The sequence below is a fragment of the Herpailurus yagouaroundi genome, unplaced genomic scaffold (genome assembly GCF_014898765.1).
Source record: "Herpailurus yagouaroundi ecotype Mexico unplaced genomic scaffold, PumYag 142, whole genome shotgun sequence".
Lineage (NCBI taxonomy): Eukaryota > Metazoa > Chordata > Mammalia > Carnivora > Felidae > Herpailurus > Herpailurus yagouaroundi.
The window spans coordinates 7,965,290-7,988,065 of NW_024412397.1; the positions used below are offsets into that span (position 1 = coordinate 7,965,290).

At 40.0% G+C, this 22,776-nt stretch overlaps 1 protein-coding gene and 1 long non-coding RNA gene across 4 annotated transcripts in view; one reads left to right on the forward strand and one right to left on the reverse strand.

Annotated features, from left to right (window-relative positions):
* The first annotated feature begins 11,536 nt into the window (after positions 1–11,536).
* Positions 11,537–22,776, forward strand: part of RTTN (rotatin) — a 161,933-nt gene continuing 150,693 nt past the window's right edge. For 2 of the 3 annotated variants that reach the window (XM_040478587.1, XM_040478588.1), the window contains exons 1-7: positions 11,800–11,830; positions 12,179–12,366; positions 13,434–13,611; positions 15,240–15,329; positions 17,391–17,481; positions 18,631–18,745; positions 19,674–19,824. In XM_040478587.1, the coding sequence (XP_040334521.1) occupies positions 11,800–11,830; positions 12,179–12,366; positions 13,434–13,611; positions 15,240–15,329; positions 17,391–17,481; positions 18,631–18,745; positions 19,674–19,824 (844 nt within the window). Of the gene's footprint in view, positions 11,831–12,178; positions 12,367–13,433; positions 13,612–15,239; positions 15,330–17,390; positions 17,482–18,630; positions 18,746–19,673; positions 19,825–22,776 lie in introns of all 3 variants that reach the window. The other variant, XM_040478586.1, reaches the window with a different exon arrangement.
* LOC121032812 (uncharacterized) lies at positions 12,402–22,439 on the reverse strand. Its single transcript, XR_005791500.1, has 2 exons — positions 21,261–22,439; positions 12,402–12,654 (listed from the first exon to the last, which is right to left on the reverse strand). It is a non-coding gene; the product is annotated as an uncharacterized LOC121032812 (long non-coding RNA).

The window sequence follows — 22,776 nt, forward strand, 5'->3', positions numbered from 1 at the left end:
TATCAGATGACCACAAACTCACTGGCTTAGAACGACAAAAAATTTTGATTTTACAGTTTTTCAGATCCAAAGTGTGACAAGGCTATCCCTGGCTAAACTCAAGGTGTCTGCAGGGTTATGCCCTCTCTGCAGACTCTAGAGGAAAATCCCCTTCTTGCCTTTTCCGGCTTTTGGAGCTAACAGCATTCCCTGGTCACCGTCAAAGCCAGTGATAGCAAATGAATCTCATGCTGCCTGTGACCTCCTTTTTTGTCCCCCCCCATCTTTAAAGCCATTTATTTGTTTATTATTTATTTATTTAATGTTTGTTTTTGAGAGAGACAGCGTGAACCAGGGAGAGGCAGAGAGAGAGAGGGGGACAGAGGATCCAAAGCGGGCTCCGCGCTGACAGCAGTAAACCCAATGAGGGGCTCGAACTCACAAACTACAAGATCATGATCTGAGCCGAAGTCAGAGACTCAATCAACTGAGCCACCCAAGCACCCCTTATGGTTACACTGGGCCCACTAAGAAAATCTAGGATAATTTCTCTATGTTAAACTCATCTGATTAACAACCTTAATTCCACCTGCAACTTTAATTCTCCTTTGCCATGTAAAGTAAGATACTCGTAGGTTCCAGGGAGCAGGATGCGGACATCTTTGGGGGAACTATTATTCTGCTAACTAGGTACACATCAGAACAAAAGACAAAGGATTTGAATTTGCAGAGGGGGAAACACTTAGGATTAACAAATTATGGTCAGAAACTACCAGTACAATGATCTTAAGTGTCATCCGTTCATTCATTTTTTAATCAGAATATTTAGTAAGCAGACAACATGGGCACAACTCCTGTGGAAAAGCACAGACGGAGAGGTCTTCAAGTGGTCAGCCAAAGGTCCCTGTGAGACCCAGTCTTCCCTAGACCTTCTGAAGTGTCCTAAAATACTGTCAGTAAGAAGTGTATTCATTGTAGAGACCTGCTATGCGAGAAGACGTTCTTTAGAATTCCAAGACTTTTGTCTTCATTTCAGAGTCAACATGACACGGTGTTTAATCTATCTGATTGCTGTGCAAGGTTACCTTCACAGATTAAGAGAGGGCTCAAAGTATTTTTTAAAGAAATTACCAGTGTTAGCCCTAGACTGCCTTTTTGCCTTAACTGGTATCCCACTTTCCCTTAGAGATACTTAACTTTAAAATTGAGTCAGCACTGAAAAAAAAAAAAAAAATCCACACTATCAAAATGCACTCTGTAGAAGTGACTAGAATCAGTATTTTATTTACAGATCCAAGATGCATTCAACATGGCTGTCTCACCAGCCAAGGCAGGGCTGAAAGTCAGGGTCATTTTCAGAACTTCAATTAAATAGATTACATTCAGCAGGGGCACAAATGGAGGCCATTATCATTAAAGTTGAGTTGAGAGAGAGATTGCAAACTTGGGCACCGCGTGAAGATCACAGGAAAATGTGTGTTTGTGCTAGATCTGTAAAGAGTTGGCTTTTATTTCTTTTCCCTGGAAGTTACACTTGCCAGGAATCATGTATCTGACTATAATAATGAGGTTATATGACTTTACATATTGAAAAGATACCTAAACATAATAACAATATTACTTTGAACTTGCACTGCACTCTTCATCCAAGAACTTCTCCATCATTAGCTAATCGAATCTCACGGTGTGGAAATGAAAGTATCTACTTACCTCACTTTACCAAAGGGAGTGTTTCTGAGAAGTTAAGTGACAGTGAACATTTAAATGGAAGGTAGTAGGGAAATGGGGACAGAAATGTCTTGCTGAATAATGTAGATATCTGGGAATGAAACTCAAAGGTTCACATAAGAGCCATTCATCTAATCGAACACTTTAATTTTTTTTTTTTAATGTTTATTTTTGAGAGAGACAGAGCATGAGCAGGGGAGGGGCAGAGAGAGCGGGAGACACAGAATCCGAAACAGGCTCCAGGCTCTGAGCTGTCAGCACAGAGCCCGATGCGGGGCTCGAACTCACGAACTGTGAGATCATGACCTGAGCCGAAGTCAGCCGCTCAACCAACTGAACCACCCAGGTGCCCTTAATCGATCACTTTAGAAGGCTACATCTAAATGTCACCAGATATATAGAAAATGCTGCTTTCATAAGTTCTCAGAAAAGGACACTCTTCTAATTCTCCTTACCAAACTATGTTGATGTCTTGACACATTAAGTTCTTTCTAAAATAAATTTTTGTTTTCAACTTAATGTCTTCTTATTGCTTTTATTTCTGTAACACCTTATTGAAACATAATTCACATGCCATGTAATTCAGCAATGTAAGGTGTACATTTCAATGGTTTTTATTTATTCATAGTTACGTGGAACTGTCACCACAGGTAATTTTAGAACATTTTCATTGTCATCATCTCCAAAAGAAACCCCCACTCCTTAGCTGTGGCTACTCTTTTCCCCCAACGACTACTGAATCTAAGTAAACACTACATCATTTTGCTTCTGTAGATGTGCCTTCTCAGGATATTTCACGTAAGCGAGATCATATAATAAGTGGTCTTTTGTGTTGTCTTCTTTCACTGGGCATAATGTTTCCAAGTTTCATCCATGTTATCGGGTGTATCAGTATTTCATTCCCCCCACCTTTTTTTTTTTTTTTTTTTTTGCTATATAATGTTTCTTTTTACGGATATGATTTATCCATTCCATCTACCCATGTTTTATCCACTCATGAATTACAGACATTTTGGTTGCTTCTATCTTTCAGCTCTTGTGAATAAGGCTGTTATGAACATTCATGTACAAGTTTTTGTGAGTACGTGCTTTCATGTTGGGGGCAAGTACCTAGAAGTAGAATTGCTGTTTACCTTTTTGAGGGGCTGTTGACTATTTTCCAAGGTTGCTGCAGCATTATACATTTCTACAGCAGTATAGAGGGGTTCTGGTTTCTCCACATCCTCGCCAAAACTTGTTATTTGCTGACTTTTTCCTAAAATTTCAATTAATTTAGAAAAATTTTTTAATGTGTATTTATTTTTGAGAGAGATAAGGACAGAGCGCAAGAAGGGAAGGGCCAGAGAGAGAGAGAGGGAGACACAGAATCCGAAGCAGACTCCAGGCTCTGAGCTGTCAGCACAGAGCCCGTTGTGGTGCTCTAACTCATGGACTGTGAGATCATGACCTGAGCTGAAGTTGGACGCCCAACTGACTGAACCACCCAGGCGCCCCTCAATTAATTTTTTTAATTGAGGGGAAATTCACATAACATAAAATTAACATTTTAATTAAACTATACAGTTCAGTAGCATTGAGAATGTTCACAATATTGTGCAACCATCACCTTTATCTAGGTCCAAAACATTGTCATCATCCCCAAAAGAGGACTTTGTACCCATTTATCGGTCACTGCCCATTCCCTCCTCCCACCATCCTCAGAGGGGATGAATTGTTTCCCAGCCAAATCCACATACTGAAGCTCTCTCAATATGACTATATTTGGAGAGAATACCTTTAAGGAAGTAATTAAGGTTAAATGAGGTCATAAGGTGGAACCCTAATCCCGTAGGACTTCTGTCCTTATAAGAAGAGTAAGAGTCACTGGAGAGGCTCTCCCCCCAGGCACATAAAGAGGAAAATCTGTGAGGGGACACAGCTAGAGGGCAGCCATCTCCAAGCCAGAATGAGAGGTCTCACCAGAAACTAAATTTTCTGGTGCCTTGACCTTGAACTCCTTTATTTCATCAGACTTCAGGATTTATTTATTCCCTCCCAGTTCATCCAGAACTGTGAGGAAATACAGCTCGTTGTCCAAGCCACCCAGCTTGTGGTGTTTTGTTATGGCAGCCTGAGCAAACTCATACCCAGATAAATGGAATCATATCATAGGTGACCTTTTGTGACGTGGTTCTTTCACCTGATACAATGTTTTCAAAGGTCATCCGTGTTGCAGCGTGTATAACTACTTCATTTCGTCTTATGGCTAAATAGTATCCAATTGTATTTTTGCATACCCATTTCCTCCATAGTAGGACATTTGAGTTATTTCCACCTTGGCTATTGCAAATAGGTCTGTTATGAACACTCGTGTGCAAGTATTTGCTTGAATACTTGTTTTCAGTTCTTTTGGGTATATATCTAGGAGGAGAATTGCTGGGTGGTATGTTAATTCTATGTTTAACTTTTTGAGGGACTGCCAGACTGTTTTCCACAGTGGCCGCATCATTTTAGATTCTCAACAGCGGCATGTGAGGCTTCCAATTTCTCCATTTCTTTGCCAACAATGCCATTTCTCCTCTTTTTGATTTTAGCCATCCTAGAGAGTGTGATGGGGTATCTCATTTTGTTTTTGTTTTTGTTTTTGTTTTTTGATTTGCATTTCCTTGACAACTAATGATATTCACGATCTTTTCATGTCCTGAATTTTTGCTCGTGTTTTTGCTGTCACGTCTAAGAAACCATTACCTAAATCACACCATGAAGATGTATACCTATGTTTTGTGTGTGTGTGTGTGTGTGTGTGTGTGTGTGTGTGTGTGTGTGTGTTTCTGGAGAATTTTATAGTTTCAGGGCTTGTATTTAGGACGTTAATCCACTTAGAGTTCATTTTGTAGACGGTATGAGGTATGGATCTAAATTCATTCTTTTGCATGTGGATATCCAGTTGTCCCATTTGTGGAAAAACACTAGTCTTTCCTCATCGAATTATCTTGCCACACTGATAGATAGTCAATTGACCAAAATGTGAGTGATTATTTCTGGGTTGTCAATTGTATTGAGCTTTGTAGTAAGTTTTGAAACTGGGAAGCAGAAGTCGTTCAATTTTGTTTTGGCTAGTCTGTTTCCCTTAATTTCCATATGAATATAAGCCAATAATGTCCATATTCTTTCCATGCGGGTAACCATATCACTTTCTACGAGAATGGTGGCTGCATATTTGACAGAAATTGCTTTAAATCTGTAGTTCAGTTTGGGGGAGTATTGCCATTTTAACAATATAAAATCTTCCAATCATTGACACAGGATGTCTTTCTATTTATTTAGGTCTTTTATTTTTTATTTATTTATTTTTTAAAAGTTTATTTATTTATTTTGAGAGAGAGTGCACGAGCAAAGGAGAGGCGGGGGTGGGGGGGTGGGGGGAGATCCCAAGCAGGCTCTGCACTGTCAGCACAGAGCCTGATGTGGGGCTGGAACTCACAAACTGTGAGATCATGACCTGAATCGAAATCAAGAGTTGGATGCTCAACCGACCCAGCCACCCAGGTGCCCCATCTATTTATTCAGGTCTTTTAAAATGCTTTTCAATGATACTTTGTAATTTTCCATGTGGATGTCTTATATTTGTTTTAAATTTATTCCTAAGCATTTTATTCTGTTTATTGTTATTGTAATCATTTTCTTAACTTAGTTTTTGGATTTTTTGTTGCTTGCATACACAAATAGAACTTTATTTTGTACACTGATTTTGTATTCTGTAACCTTGTTTAGTCTTTCCTTTGCTCTAATAGTTTCTTTGTGGATTCCTTAGAATTTTCTACATGTAAGGTCATGTCACCTGCAAATAGAAATAGATTTACTCTTCCTTTCTAATCTGGATGTCTTTTATTTCTTTTTCTTGCCAATTACGCTGAATAAAACTTCCAGTATAATGTTGAACAGAAATGGTGATAGACATCCTTGTCTGCTTCTCCACATCTATAATTAAGACCCCTATTTATTAACATGTGCAAAGAAAGCAGAGTTCAAATCCATGTGCTTTGCTATTTGAAGTGGAACATGAATATACCTTGCGTCAATTCTCCCAGTTTAAAATGGCATAAAATATTTATTACCTTTCTGTTTTGGTATTGGGAAAATGAATTAGAATTTGATGATCCCCTTAAAAATTAAATATTATGTAAATTCATAGGACAAAGTTATGGAGCATAATTAGGAAAATTCACAAGTAGGGGATGAAACTTTTAGCCATGCGTCTCTTTCCTTCTTAAAGATCAGAATTATTAATAAATCATTAATAAAGGATCTTTGTTCTTAAGTAAGGCAGACTGGGCTCCAGGTGACTTTCTGGAAGACCCACAGAATGTTTGCCTGCCCTGGGCACCATGAATAACTTCCCTACATCTATTGGTTAGAATCCTTTTGTTGACGAATCCTATTGCTTGCTTTTTTTTTTTTTAAATATGTTCTCGTGATAAATAAATTAATAACCCAATTAATGTAAAAGGAGCTTGTGAAAGTATTTCTCTTTTGGGCCAATAGTTTCTTCCCTCTGCAAAATGAGGAAAATTCCCTTTGTTCTGGAAATTGTGCCTGGCAATGGCTGCACAAGTAGCTGTAAGGCCCTGAGCACCTCTGTCTGTAAGGCCTTCTATAATGGGCGGCAAGCCTGCTTCTGAGGCCAGGCGCCAACGAAGGGAGCGACCCCGTGGTTACGCTTGCAGCCATAGTGAGATGCCATGCAACGTTGCATTCGATCCCTAGAAAGACAACTATTTCGGTCCATTCAGGCTCCTATAACAAAATACCATAGCTTGAATAGGGATGGCTTCTAAGCAACAGAAATTTACTTCTCACAGTTTTAGAGGCTGGAAAGCCCAAGATCAAAGTGCTAACAGGTCGGTGTTTGATGGGGACCCAGCTTTCTGGTTCAAAGACAAATCTTTTTTCTGCATCTTCACATGGCAGAGAGGGGAAGGACCTATCTGGAATATCTTATAATTTTTAAAATTCTATTTATTTATTTTGAGAGAGAGAGAGAGAGAGTGAGTGTAAATGGGGGAGGGGCAGAGAGAGAGAGGCGGGGAAGAGAATGCCAAGCAGGCTCCATGCTGTCAGCACAGAGCTGATACAGGGCTTGATCCCACAAACTGTGAGATCATGATCTGAGCCAAAATTAAGTGTTGGATGATCAACCGACTGAGCCACCCAGGCGCCCCAATGGGTGCTATTTTTAACCCCAATTTCTACTTGTAGAAGCTGAGGTTTAGGGGTTATAGAGGCATCAGGTTTTTCCCCCCTACCAAAGATTCTTTCTGCCCATTTTCTGTCAATCCCACCTATTTCCTTGGTGGAAATCTGCCCAACTCCTTTTAACTCTGTTCCAATTATAATACCCTGCCCTGCAGCTCAGAGTGTGAATAAATAACCTACGAACGGGCAATCTCATAATGTCGATTCTGATGGGGTTCTCACCATGGATTTTACATCCAGATGTTGGCAGAAAAGCTTTCCCTTTCTTCTAGGGTCGCTATATGGGAAGATGGAAGTCTGGACCATGTTCCCCTCTTTCCCTACATTTTGCCAGTTATACAAAAGAATGAGACAAACACACTCAGAGAAGCAAAGCTAAGATATTGAGAAAAAGAATATTAGTGTCTTTTGAGTCTCTAAGGCCAGATCCTTTTCTAGAGTGAGGTAATAAATAACTGATTTTTGCGTACTTCTTTGAGTAAAAGTTTTGTCATTTGCAATCAGGAAAGTTAATTAGCTCACCCATAATCATGCAACTAAGAAGGTTGCAAAGCTGGTTTTAAACCTATGACTGGGGGCACCTGGGTGGTTCAGTTGGTTAAGCGTCTGACTCTGTTTCAGCTCAGGTTATGATCTCACTATTCTTGAGTTCAAGCCCTGCGTCAGGCTCTGTGCTGACAGTGTGGAACCTACTTGGGATTCCCTGTCTCCCTCCCTCTCTCTCTCTGTTTCCCTACCTTGTGCATGTGCATTCTCTCTCTCTCTCTCTCTCTCTCTCTCTCTCTCTCTCTCTCTCAAAATAAAATAAACATCAAACCTATGTTTGGTTCCAAGGTTTGTGCTCTACATAATACTTTGTTTTAAGACCCTGTTTAGCTTATATGAATATGAGGCAGATATTTTAATTTAAATGTTTATTTTTGAGACAGAGCATGAGTAGGGGAGGGACAGAGGTGGGGTGGGGGACAGAGGATCTGAAGCGGGCCCGTGCTGACAGCAGCAAACCTGATGAGGGGCTTGAACTCATGCACCTTGAGATCATGACCTGAACTGAAGTCAGATGCTCAGCAGACTGAGGCACCCAAGCACCCCCAGATGTTTTAATGTAGTCAGGTAAGAGAAATAAAGGGTAGGAAATGCATATGATCGCAACTGACAGACCCACTGTACATAACCCAAGTATTAGAATTCATGTTCACATTGTGAGGAAAAACAAAAGTGCACAACTTTTCCAAGAAAAAAAAAAAAAAGCATTTCTTTTTCTCCTAGCACAAATCACCACAAATAGTATCATGAGCTCTTAGGAGAGTAACTGAATATTTCCTGTGACCTAGGGCATAAATATCTTCACCAAAGCCAAATGATTGGGTAAAGCAGACTGAGGCCATGCCTGCTAGTGATGTATGGGTATGGGTAAAAGGTTGAAGAATGGCTGAGAGTTAAGTGGACCCATGCGCTTCTGGGTCCATGTTTTTTTTCCATTGTGTTGCATAGCTTGTGATGATAAGCAGATTCCAACATACAAGGTCTCTACTCTTCATCCCTTTCCTGATCCATATATACATTGCCAGCTGGATGACTACCATTTATCATCCGGTAAAATGCCACACGTTTTTATTGTAAGTTAGGATTTAAATTAATGTAACAAACACGGTTGTTAGCACAAGTAGAGAATTACAAATAGCCATACATACAGTTCTCCATACATCCACACAGGCATATATGGTTCATTGTTTCAAGTACTCAGGCATTGTATAGAAAATTTACATCGATGTTCAAAATTATAAAAGCCCAAGTTGCTGATTGAGATTGAGTAATAGTAAAAATTAATAACTAAAGTGTATGCAGGAGAGACCTGATTAAAACCTCCTTCTAAATAGATCTTGGGTGAGATTGAAAGTATGAAAATAGCAGTTTCAGAATGGTCAGGAATAACCATAGTTAGAACATTATAAATCTAAATTCATGATATATGATTAAAACTTTTCTTAGATGTAGATTCATGGAATTATCTGCAGCTAAATAAGAATGAAAACAAAGCAATGAAACCTTTGGTTCAAGAAGTTAGAAAAGGAGCCAGAAAACAAACCTAAGAAAGGAGTGACAAAAGCAAGTGATAATAAATAAAAGTACAGTAAATACCTTAGAATCTGGGTATTCTCTTTAACAGAATTAATACATTGAAGATTGATTCTTCGAGGAAAAATTGGCAAACCAGTACTTAGTCTAATAGAAAAATGACACATAATTGCTTTGAATGTAATAAGCAGGACTTAATAACTTTTGTCTAATTATAAAAACAATATACACTCGGGGCGCCTGGGTGGCGCAGTCGGTTAAGCGTCCGACTTCAGCCAGGTCACGATCTCGCGGTCCGTGAGTTCGAGCCCCGCGTCGGGCTCTGGGCTGATGGCTCAGAGCCTGGAGCCTGTTTCTGATTCTGTGTCTCCCTCTCTCTCTGCCCCTCCCCCGTTCATGCTCTGTCTCTCTCTGTCCCAAAAATAAATTAAAAAAAAAAACGTTGAAAAAAAGAAGAAAAAAAATTAAAAAAAAAATTAGAAAATAAAAGCAACATAAACAAAACCACTTTTGATGGATGGTAACTAGGCATACTGTGGTTGATCATCTTGCAGTGTATACAAATATCAAATCATGTTGTACACCTGAAACTGATATAATGTTATGTGTTCATTATATCTCATTTAAAAAGAGACCATTTTATAGTTTGATCCCCCCTTTTAACTTGAAACATGCTTGTTTTACATTATAGTTTACCCCTGAACAACACAGGCCTTTGGGGCAGTGACTCCTGTGCAGTCAAAAATCCACATATAATTTTTGATTCCCTAAAACTTAACTACCGAGTGTCTAGGGTAGACATGAAGCCTTCCCCATAATAGTTGATTAGCACAAATTTTGTAGGTTATACTTAGCATACACTGTATTCTTACAACATAGCAAGCCACAGTAAAGAAAATGTTAAGAAAATCGCGAGGAAGAGAAAATACATCTAGAGTACCGTATTGTATTTATTGAAAAAAATCTGTGGGTAAGTGGACCTGTGCAATTCCAACCCATGTTGATCAAGAGTCAACTGTAATTTATTTTTCTCCCACAGTATTATCACTGACCCTTCCCCACTGACATCCTCAGTTTCTCATCATCTAAGACTTTTCATCTTAGAAATATCTTTCTAAAGTTATTTCCATTATTCTTCTGTACTGTCATATGTATTTTGACTTTGATACTTCAAATCCACAAATCTAAGCTTTCATGCTTGGATAACTACAGAAACTTCTCAGCTGGTATAATTGTTTCCACTTTTTGGTCCCTTTGGCACAGTACCCATCAAAAGCTCTTACCCTAGGGTTGAAGAATGTAGCCACTGTCACCAATCTCGGCCAGGGAGGCTCAGGTATGGGCTAGTGGGGCATCAGTTAAATATCCACACCTCTTTTTCCTCCCACTCTCCAATTTCCTATCGCCGTCTCCCATTCCCGACAGCCACCTGGAAGCCAGAGGGACAAATGGAGAACTAGCATGCTAGTCACCTCCCCGTCCACCTCCCAGAGGTAATTTGGCCGCCTAGAATTTCTCTCTTTCCCTGACCTTGACGGACTCATTCTGAATCCTTGCCTTTGCTTGAACTGTTCTCTCTGGCAGGAATTCCCTTACCCCATTTCTTTGCCTGGCAGACAAATTCCTACTTATTCTTCCAGATCTGGGTCTAACATCACCACTCTCTAACCTACCTACACACCTTGCAGGGGCAGCAAGGTCCTAAGAATGTCACAAGGAAAATTTAGGTCAGGCTCTCAATCTGCCACTTAAGTAGTTGATGTGACTGTGGATGAAGAACTCCTATGAATTTAAGTTCATTTTTTTGCAAAATAGGAATGGGTATATGTACCTTGACATCCTTCTCCTAGGGAAATTGAAAACATTGGTGAGAGAAATGTTCTCTAAAATGCAAATCTCTTTACAAATTTAATCTTGTTGCTGCTCTTACCATTGCTTAGATTTTTTTTTTCTTTTTTCTTTTCCTATTTGTTCAGACTAATCACAGTGCCATGCCAGCTTTGGTGACATTCAAATATCAATTCACACCCTTACCCCGCCCCCTCCCCATTTTTTTTTTTTCTTTTCTTTCTACAGTCCTCTTTTTTCCCTCTTCTGTTCAGTTATGTTCTCCTTGTCCCTCCTCAGGTGTTTATACAGAACTTAGGTGTCCAAGGACACTGCTTGCCTTTGCAGGTACATTTTACAATTAAAGAGGATACGTGAATTTAGTTACCAACGGCGGGGCGGGGGGTGGGGGGGGCGCTGGTGGAAGTGCGGGAATCCAAACTCTGTATTGTAAATTGTAAGGCTCCGGGAGCCAAGAATTCAGGTTGGCAGAGCCAGGGCTACTTTGCAGGGCCTGGTTGGGCTTTGCCAGACCCGTGCCTCCCGCGCCGGAGCCCGCGCTGGGACGCCGGAACCCTCGGCGGGTGGGTGCAGCGGCGGGTCCGGAATTCCGGGAGAGGAGCACAGAGGAGCGAAGACCACAACTCCCGACGTGCACGGCGGCCAAGGCGGGTTCTACTCCCTGCTTGTCTCCTCATTCTTTCCGGTTCTTACGACAGAGACTGCTGTTTAGGAGCCGCGTAGTAGTAATTACAGAGAGACTTTAAGCTTCTGTGGAGGCGCGGGGCCCAGCAGCAGCTCCCTGGATGCTTCCTATTTGTCCCCTGGTTGTCTCCGACCTTGCGGAACCCGCAGCCCGACCGGCCGGGTTTCCATGGGGACACTGATTGTACACGGACGTTGTGGCGCGGCAGTTTAATTCTCCGGCGGCGGCTGATTGAGCGGGACGAGATGGTCTTGACCGGGCTCATCAGGAAACTCGGTAACAGTCTGAGTTGCCCCTCGCCCGCGTCGCCGTCCTGTCGTGGCCACTTGCTAAGGCTGGTTGTGTGACGTTTTGGAGGCCGGGCCACCCTGAGACGGCTCCCTTTCGTCCTGGCCTCGCCAGGGCAGCCCCCGGGGATCCATCTCGGACTGAGTAAACCCAGCGATTCGCGTCCCGAGGGCACCCGAGGCCCGCCTGTTAAAAACAAAACAAAAACAAAAAAACTGGTTTATTTCCTTCTTGACCCTGCCCCCGCCCCCAGCATCAACTAAGTTTTAGGGTGAATTCCGGGGGGGGGGGCGTCTCTTCGGAGCTGGGAAATAGCTTTGTGCTGTCCTTCGACAGGTCATCAGCTGGCCGAGATCAGGGAACGCGCTCTCAAGAATATCCTCTGCAAGGTTGAGCACAACTTACTCTGCTGTGAAGATCTAGTTCAGGAGAGGCTGCTTCTTCAACGTTTGCTGGAATGGTTCAATTTCCCGTCTGTTCCAATGAAAGAAGAGGTTCTCAGCCTGTTGAGCAGATTGGTTAAGGTAGGATCATTTTGAAATAAAATCAGACGAGTGAGTGTTGCTTAATTTGTAGCATTTTTGTTTTTATTTTTTATTTTTGGAACAACCAGAGATGGTCGTCTGGGTGTATCACGCTCAGCGTCCTTTTATGTGTAATGTTGAGTCTCACATTGTATCTGTTGTGCTCCGGAATAATAGAACTTCTGGGTTCTGGTGTGTTCTGAATTTTGGAATCATCTTTGGAAATTGCCATTTGTTATTCTCGTTTTCCCTGTGTTCTGTTATTTACATGTTAAAGATTAGATGTGTCTGAAAGAGAATATGTTTAAAGTTAATGTTACCATGGTTAATGAATACCTCAAGTATCTGAAATTGCGTTTTCCATATCTGATTTTCAGATTTTATGTTCCTCAGCCTGTCTTTTTTTGAAAACTATTTTTTATTAAATTTTTTTTTAGTGTTTACTTATTTTTGAGACAAAGGGACAGCGCAGGTTGGGGAGGGGCAGACGGAGAGGGAGACACAGAATACAAAGCAGGCTCCAGGCTGTGAGCTGTCAGCACAGAGCCCGACTGGGGCTCAGACTCACAGACCATGAGATCATGACTTGAGCCGAAGGCCGAAGTCGGACACTTAACTGACTGAACCACCCAGGTGCCCCTCAGCCTGTCTTGAGAGCAGTTGTCAGGGTCAGATGTCAAAGGGCAAGTCTAAGGTTTTGAAACTGTAAGTCAGTGTGCAGTCATAGGACATTATTACTTTGGCATCTTTTGATGGTTGGAGGTAGGAGAGGATGGGGTGGGAGTCAGTTGAGAGAGGTAATCCATTTAATAAATAAAAGTAGGAGTTGGCAGTGTGCATTTCTAGTGTCAGTGTCTGGGCTTTTCTTTTGTAAGTGTCATCGCATGGTTTACGTATGTCTCTATAAATCTGTGTCCTACTCATGGAAGTTCTTTACTTTTGGGTACATCAATGCAAGGTTTATTTTTTGCAAAAGGAACATCTAGCATACTAAAAATAATTTCCTGGTTTAGTTGCTGTCAGATAAAGTGTAGAAGTTTTGACATATGTGATTCTTCTTATTTCAGTATCCCCCAGCAGTCAAGCATTTGGTTGACCTTGGTGCAGTTGAATTCTTATCTAAACTTCGTTCTAATGTGGAGCCGAATCTACAGGGTGAAATTGATGGCATTCTGGACGGACTTTTTATTCTTCCTTCAGATGATCCTGCCCTATACTCTGCATCTTACCAAACCAAACAAACTGGTAACTCTTTGGAATCAATCTGGATGCATTCTGCTAAAATAGAAATATATTGGTTCTTGTGGTTAATTCTAAGGAAAGGGATCTTAGGTTAAAAAAAAACAACCCTTCCCTCCTCAACTTATTTTTATTGCATTAATTTACATGAGTTTGACCTTTTCCCCTCCTCTGCTGTTATTCAGAGGAGAATGCATTTGTATTTATTGCTTATTTTGGTCAAGGGGCCTAAAACTTGCCAGTGATTTTTTTTTTTTCTTTTTTTTTTGTGGGACAGATTATTTCTTCAACAATAACAACGTTTTCGCTGAGCCCTCATTACCATGTGCCAGACATTGTTCTGAATGTTTTATACTTGCATTCTTGGACTGTGTTCCTCACATAGGGGTAGGATGATATATGTCCTAGCTCATGGTTTTGTTATGGGGTCTCCAGTTAAAATGAGCTATACATAGTACACTGTTAAAATCAGAGTCAGACAGACATGAATGTAAATCCCACTTCTTCCAGTAGTTTTGTGACCTTGGCTATAATACTTAATCCCTCTAGGTTTTAGTTTTCTCATCCAAAAACTGGGACAATAAGAAAGAATACCGTATCGAATTGTCATGAGGATTAAATGAGACAGTGCTGTAAAGTGCTCGGCATAGGGCCTGACATGTACTAAGCACAGAATTGTTGGTTGCTCTTGTGATTTAATTCCCAGTAGAGTGCCTTGTACCTGGAAAGCAGTTAAATTGATTTGAAGGAAAAAAAAATGCTCCTGAGATTTATGTGATTGAGTAGTAAAAGTATTTAAAAATGTGTTTTTGCTTGCTTAATCTGTTAGATCATATTTTTCTCTGTATCTGTGCTGTGTCGCTACTGCTGAGATCGTCGGTGCTGCTGTTAACGAGAAAATAATAGGAGCCTCCGTTTACTGGGTTCTTGTGTGGTTGCGATTTTTAACAGTGAAAATTTCTGCCTAAGCCAAAACCAATAAAGTAGAATCTTAAACCATGTCTTTTCAACCTAGTTCCCCGCAGGGGAGATCAGATGTATGGTCTAGGGCTAATTTTTTGTTATCTGTATTAAGATTAGGAAATCCTGGCATGAAAACTTCAAGCACAGTTACAAAATTAGTTTTAGTCTTTTCCTTATTCCCATTCCCATTCCAACTGTATTGCTGCACGTGCAATCACATGTGACAGAGGATTGATCGTCAAAGATGTTGAATGAGTGCTTGACTCCTTTATTTTTGACGACTTTTTCTTTAAAGATATTAATGAAAGTTGAAGTGGTCAGGAACTACATAATTGCAGGAAGAGAGAGGAGGGGGATGGACTAAGAAGCAGAGATGAGCCCTTGAATAAATACTTTGTAACAGATTCTTTATGTACATTGTGCCATCTAAGGAGTAGTATTTGCTGAACCACAAAAGAGGGGAACACCCTCCCCTCAATTCAAAACTGACTCAACATTTACATTTTTTTCCTCTATAGGAAGACTATTCAAAGGATAAAAAACCCTGTTATTTTTCCAGTTTTTAAAATGATTAAAAAACTTAAGAGAAAACACTAATATTTGAAAAGAGTAAGTTTTGCTTTTAGCAAATAAGGAATCAATAATACAGTAATATATATTTTTTTTATCAGAATTGCCACAACAACCTGAAATCTTAATAGGATATTTTCCTCAAGACAAAAGTAATTTCCAGCAGACGGAAGTGTCTCCACGACCAATGGGTGTGTATATGTAGAGGGATAGATCCTGTTGACCTGGTAAATCAGAAATTAATGTACTTTTCCTAATGTTGTGGTCAAGCTTGAATGTTTCAGTTTCCTCAAATTAGGATGTAGTGTCTAGGTGGTGAAATTTTACATTATTCTAACTGCATTTGAGCAGCTGTATTTAGGTGGGTGGTGATGGTGGCAGAAATACTCAGTGCTTACTGAACACAAATTCTTTGTTGGGAACTGTGCCGCGCGCTGTGTATGCGTCCTGTTTATTCTCCAGCTCACCAAGTGGTACTGTTCATCCAGTTACTCAAGCCAAAGACTCAGGATCATTTTGGTTTCTTCATTTGTCTTTATCCCAGCGACCAGCTGATAGAAGAAGAACTCTGATTTAGAGTCTCTCTCTCCCTGGAATCTCATCCAGGTCTTTGGATGTCTGGCTGAGTCTCTGCTCACGTGTCGCCTTTTCAGAGAGGCCTTCCTGAGGACCCAAGTGATCACTTTCTACCTACGTTTAGTTTTCTAACAAAGATCGTCTGAAATCACATACTAATTTACCTCTTCTTTGTCTTCCTTGTTGTAAGCTTAATGATAGCTCTGAACATTGCTTATCCCCAGTGTGCAAAACAATGCAAAAGCATAGTAGGTGCTCAGTATATATTCTTTGAGTGAACGAATGAATCTTCAGCAGGTCCCGGGGAAATTGATATTGTTAATATCCCCATTTTAATGATGAAGGCACTGAGGCTTGGAAAGGATAAAACCTTTGTTCCAGTTGATGCACTTAGGGAATAATTAAGTGAGCACGTACCTGACATTTTATTGCCTGCATAGTTGAAAAGAAAACGTTGTGTCCAAGGGTATATCTGTTCATGTCAAGTATTTCATTTAACTCAGTTTGGAAGCCGTCTGTTATTAAAAGCCTTTCATAGAAACTCTGGTTGAATAACAGCATAAGAAAGAACTGAAAACTTGTTTAGCTGTTAAAATACTTTACCTTTTCTTTCTGTGAAAGTTTTATTAGGCTTGTGAGGGAGCTTTGGTTTTGAGATGGTAGTTTCTTTGTGTTTGTGATTTAGAGGCTTCACTGAGTGACAGGGAGAGACATCTGAAGGGAGAGAGTGTGTCCAGGGCTGAGAAGGTGGGACCTCGAGTGCAGCTGCTAAAAACGTTAGGGACCATTGAGATGGTAAAATGCTATGTGAGTTGCAGTTTGTGGGTTAATGATAGGGGCTTATTTTGGATCCATTTTTTTGTGTGCAGTAGAGGTCCGTCCTTCCCTCCACCCCCCTCTTACTTTTCTGTGAAAAAGTAAACCCTGCTTGTGTGTTGGCACTTTTGAAAGAAGCAACTGTGCTATATTTGGGAATTTAATAATACTGTTATCTAAATTCAGTGATTCCGTGCTCTTTTCAGAGCATTTGGCGGAAAGACTGTTTGCCACTTGGAAGGGTTTCCGTAGATACTGCATACTGGTTCTCAGCTTTGCCACCTTAATTTGTACAATATAAGATTTATTTAAAACATAATTTCAATGGGGTAGTTTAAAATTGTGTTGGTTTCTCAGATTTCTTTTAATCTGGTTTGAGTGCTGATATTTGATCTTCAACCTTACGGTCTTTAAGTCGTCTTCAAAGAGGCTTAAACATCTAACACCATGAAGGATATTTGAACATGCCTAATTTTTAAATATACTATATGATTATGTCTATTTCATTTTTAAGTTCTACAATTAAAGGCCTCCAAATGCCAGTTCCTTTCATGTTAAATTTAAGCTCTGTGTTTTGGTTAGCCACAGGGTACAATAGAAAATGTAATTCAAATTCTAAATGTCATTCAGTATTGGTTTGTATTTAATGCTCTTCTAATAACAGTTTTGTGTACGATATGAAAACAGCTCTGTTATTTATCCCGTTAGGGAACAAATTTGCAGCTGACCTTGTTTAGTATATTTTAGGTTACTGTAAGATGTAACTTTGAAGACTTGTTTTAAGGGTAAAGCCTTGCTCTTAACATTGGGAGTCTATCAACTTGTCTTTGATCCCTTAAATTTTGCTGTTCCATTAACAGTAAATCAGACTGTGAAGTGTTTGAAGTTTTCTACATTTCCCTGGCTCCCCCTGACTACAACAGATAGACATGTTCTCTCCTCTAATGAAAGGTACGGTGCCTGGCATTGTCAGGCATTTTGGTTCATTGATAGCCATTACATCTGGTTGTTATTATCATACATTTTCACCAGGAAAAAAGATACTAAGTGTCTGTGAAAGGCAGTACTGGGAGTATATGAATGATTTTCACTGTTTCAAAGAGCAATTTAGAAAATTCCTATTTGCTGTTATCAGGCTACACATCTAGTTGTTGGTTTTGTTTGTTTGTTTTTTTCGTGATTGGAGACATGTATACTTCTTGGTGACATATGAGTCATCTCTTATTGACCAGATTGATTGGCCAAAGCTTATGCCCTTGGTTAATAAAAATGGAAAAAATTAAGCATAAATGCAGTCTTTTTTAGGGGACAGTATATTCAGTGGGCAGTAGAAAGACCAATGTGCTAGAATTAGGATGAGATAAGCAGCTACAGGCTGTTAAATGCTTTTTGATGCTGGCACTCCCAAGGCATCAGTAAATTCTCTTGGAATAACATATTGAAGAGGTGGGGTACATGTAGGAAAGGGGCAGGGGGTCTGAGTTGGGCCCCCAGGAAGAGACACAGTTTCTAATACACCCCTCTGGGTGGTGGATGGTGGGCTGGAGCTGGGCTGAGAGGGGGCGTGTGGATTCTGCTATATCCTTAGGGGGTCACATATTGTCTGAGAAGGTGAGGGGTGTCCTCTGTTTGCGGTAGGAGGGGAATCCCAGCTTGACTCACTAGCTTGGGGAAGAGCAGTAATAAATCTAATTTCTAGAATTTAACTCTACATTTCCTGTTATTTTTTCTGTGTTACTTCCTAATTCATTTAGCGAATTTCATTGCATTCTGTGCCCTTTGACTTCATTGATCTCATTTATAGCATTGTGATTATCTTGGCATACTGTGGTGGATACTGTGTAGTGCCTGTTGTCGAGGAGGCTCTAGTGGGGGTTAGAAAGTCAACAGGCAATTGCTGTTGCACCGAATATAGGCATATGGAAGAAGGACCTCTCCTAGAGTTCTTGATTACGGAGTAGATCTAGGAAGGCTGCCCAGGGAAGTGAAGTCTCAATTGAGACCTGAAGGACTGTTAGTAGAGTCATTACGCTACTAGGTTACTTGGAATCTGGTACAGATAAGCTCTTTTTAAAAATAAATAATGCTATCTTTTTGTAGCTCTTTAAGAAGTAGTAACCACACTTTAATCTGGAATACCTGTGAACTATTGAAGGATGTTATCATGCAAGATTTTCCTGCTGAAATTTTTCTTCAAAGGCCAAAAATTGTTCAGGTACGAATCCTCTGTAATTGTTGTAGATTTTGAAATAGAGAACTTCTTTACAGTGAAACAGATTTTGCAAAGTAGGAGTCCTTGGGAAGGAGTGTGCAGTATTATATTTACAAAATGAAGTGTTTGGTTACTGAAACCACTTGTGCTCTTCTTTGGGTAGTGGTAGTTCTTTTGATCAGAGGTGGTCTCTTTTGACACACACAAGTAAGTCCAGTTTGACCACCTTGAATATACCTTTTATGGGTTGCATAAGGGGAGAATAGACTTTGGAAATTGAAGTTGGGCAGCAGTAACCATTCTTCATCTAAGAATAGCATTGTTTTTTGAATATGTAGGATGTCTAAGGCACAGGGCTGGATGCCGGGGAAATAGGGCAATGAGCAATTCAGATAGATTCTGTAGTTTATATGGTAGAGCTTGAGATGTGGGGTCTAGGGTTGTGGCCTATCTGCAGCAGCTAGTGATGCCTCAGCACCCTCGCTCCGTAATCACAGGGCTGAATGGAGGCCCCTGAATGGTAAGTATGAAGACACAGTGTGACAATGGCAGTTGTCAGAAGGCAGCAGAGGAGAGGAAAGCTGTTAGCTGCCAAAACGTGGCAAGATGATTTAGCTGTTTGAGATGCTGAAGGCTTGCTGTTATTTTTAAAAACTACTTTGTAACTTACGTCCTGAGTGGGGAGTAATTCATGTTCTCCCAGAATAGGTACTCAACCTACACACTTTAGATGTAACACACGCGCACTCTTTTTAAATTTTATTGTCTCGCTTTGTCCCATTGCTAAGTCATTTTTGCCTATTTCCGTTTCTTATGTCTTACAAATATTTTACAAGTTATTTTCTTTCCTTTGGTTGTTCATTTAACCTTACTTAAACTCCACACCCACTTTCATTGATCATTTTCATTCATTTCATTCATCATATTTCAGAGCCTTTTATCTCTGTTGAAACTGGCCTTTGGAGGAGACGGAAAGCATCGCCTGGCCTTACAGTCCGTGTCCTGTTTGCAGCAGCTGTGCGTGTATTTAAGAAACAGACTGAACTTTCACCGTGATCCAGGTTTTTTCTCTAGTAAACAAGGTATTTATGTTTATTTATTCATTAGTCACTGGTGGTATTTGCAGATTCTTCTGAGAAGTTTCTATTATTCTTACTGTGTAAATATTCACAGCATAAACTCCTCATTCCTAAATGCAATCAGATAATCACTTGAAAACCAATCGTGTGAGTGAGAGAACCACTCATGATCCTGTCCTTTTTTTTTTTTTTTTTTTTTTTTTTTGATAAGAACCATTTGCAAGATTTTTTTCTTTTCTCTTAGGCATATACTGATGTTGGGAGCCAGGGGTTAGAATTCTGAGTTCAACTATTTATGTGGGACCTTGGGCATTTTAGAAGTTACTTGTTGTATTAATAGATTGGTTTAAAAAAATAACAATTTATATTTTTTTAATAAATATATTTTTTTAACTTTTGGGTGTATTTTATGTTTATTTATTTATTTATTTATTTTTATTTAAAATTTTTTTTTTCCCAACATTTATTTATTTTTGGGACAGAGAGAGACAGAGCATGAATGGGGGAGGGGCAGAGAGAGAGGGAGACACAGAATCGGAAACAGGCTCCAGGCTCTGAGCCATCAGCCCAGAGCCTGACACGGGGCTCGAACTCACGGACTGCGAGATCGTGACCTGGCTGAAGTCGGACGCTCAACCGACTGCGCCACCCAGGCGCCCTATTTATTTATTTTTAAGTAACCTCTCCACCCAACATAGGGCTTGAACTCACAACCTCGAGATCAAAAGTTGCATCCTGTACCAACTGAGCCATCCAGGTGCTCCTGATTTGTATTTTATGAAAACTTTTTATGCGGCTTGTGATGTAGTTAGAGTATTTATAATATGATAGTAGTGCCAGACTTTTAAGGGAAAAAGCACCACCTAATGGCCAACTAGAGCACTCGGCTGGCTTTGTCAAAGCAGTATTTACAGCTTAGAAATTCTGTGCACTTATGCCATGTGCATTGAAAGTTGAATACTAAATTACAATGATTTGTCATCATGCTTCACAGTTAATCCCAATTCTGTTCAGAGTTTCGCTGATCCTATGCTACTTGAATACTTATGCTATACATTAGCTTTACTATAGGTCTCAGAGGGTATAGGGTTCCTCATTAACATTCTTGAGATACAGCATTTTGCAAATGACTGATAGCAGAGAGCTTGTGATACCCCATATTTCATCAGAATAAGAGTTATAATATTGATAAAAGTATTATCTTTGAAGATTTACTCATGTATTAAATTTTTATTTATCACCAACTATATGCTGACTGATATTCTAGTCTCTAGGGGGTATAACACTGAACAAAACAGATAAGGTCCCCACCCTTCTGAGCTCATCCTTGAGAAGGTTGGGGACAGGTAATAAACAAGCAAACAAGTTTGTTTCGGATCAGAAATGCTCAAAGGAAATAGGGTGATGTGACTGCAAATGACAGGGGAAATGAGGCTTACCTGGATAGGATGGGTGGGAAAGGCCCCTCAGAGGAGGTGACCTGAGGGGCGAGAAGGAACCATCCCCTTGAAGAGCTGCAGGAACTGTATTCCTGGTAGGTCGGAGGCCTTGGCAGGTGATATTATGGAGGAACAGAAAAAAGGCAGACATGTGACTGGAATGTAGTAAATGTGGAGTGGGGAGCAGAGAGGGAAATGAAGTGAGAACAGACGTAGCTAGGGGCTGACTGTATTGGGACTTGTAGATCTTGGTAAGGATTTCATATTTTCTTTGAAGTGCGGTGAGAAGCTCTCAGAGAGCTTTTTTTTTTTCTCCTTCTGAAAATGCCTTTATTTTTCTTAATTCCTTTAAAAAATTATGGTAAAATATGTAGCACAAGCCATTATAACCATTTTAAAATGTGCAATTTTGTTGGCATTATTACATTCACACCCATCACCATCTTATGCACCCATCACCATTTTCTGTTCTCAAATGTTTTTCATCACCCTAAATAGAAGATCTGTGACCATTTAGCCCTATTCCCGTGTCCCCTTCCCTCTGCAGCCCCTGGTAACCTCTCTACATTCTGTTTCTAAAGTTGTCTGTTCTTGGTATCTCATACAAGTGGAATCATACAATATTTGTCCTTTTGGGTCTGGTTTATTTCACTTAGCATGATGCTTCCAAGGTTCTTCTGTATTGTAGCTGTGTCAGAATTTCATTCTTTTTTCTGTATACACCACATTTGTTTATACATTTATCTGTTGCTGGACCCGGGAGTGGTCCTCATGTTTTGGCTGTTGTGAATAATGTGTCCGTGAACATAGGCATATCTCTTTGAACCCCTGTTTTCAGTTCTGTCGGGTGTATACCTAAGAGTGGAATTGCTGGGTCATATGTTAATTTCACCTTCAGCTCTCTGAGGAGCCACCAAACTGTTTTCCCCAATAGCTGCCCCATTGTATATCCCCACCATAACCTGTGAGGCTTCCAGTTTCTCTATATGTTGCTAACACTCAGTTATTTTCCCTTTTTAAAATCCTAGTCTTCCTAGTAGATATGAACTGGTATTTCACTGTGGTTCTGGTAAAGACTCCTGACTAATGACTAGGGATTTTCCTAGTGACTTTTTATGCACTTATTGGCCATTTGTATATCTTCTTTGGAGAAATGTCTTTTAAAGTTCTTTGTCCATTTTTAAATTGGGTTTTTTTTTTTTTTATTGTTGTTTTAGAAGCTCTTTATAATCCTGGTTACTAAATCCTTTTTAGATATATGATTTGCAAATATTTTTTCCCAGTCTGTAAGTTGTCAGTTTCTTTATAATGTCCTTTGATTTTGATGAAGTCCGATTTATCTGTATTTTCTTTGGTTGTACTTTGGTTTCAGATCTAAAGATCCGTTGCCAAATCTAAGGTGATGAAGATTTACCTCTATATTTTCTGCTAAGAGCTTTATAATTTCAACTCTCATATTTAGGTTGTTGATCCATTTTGAGCTAATTTTTGCATGTGGTTTGAGGTAGGGTTTCTT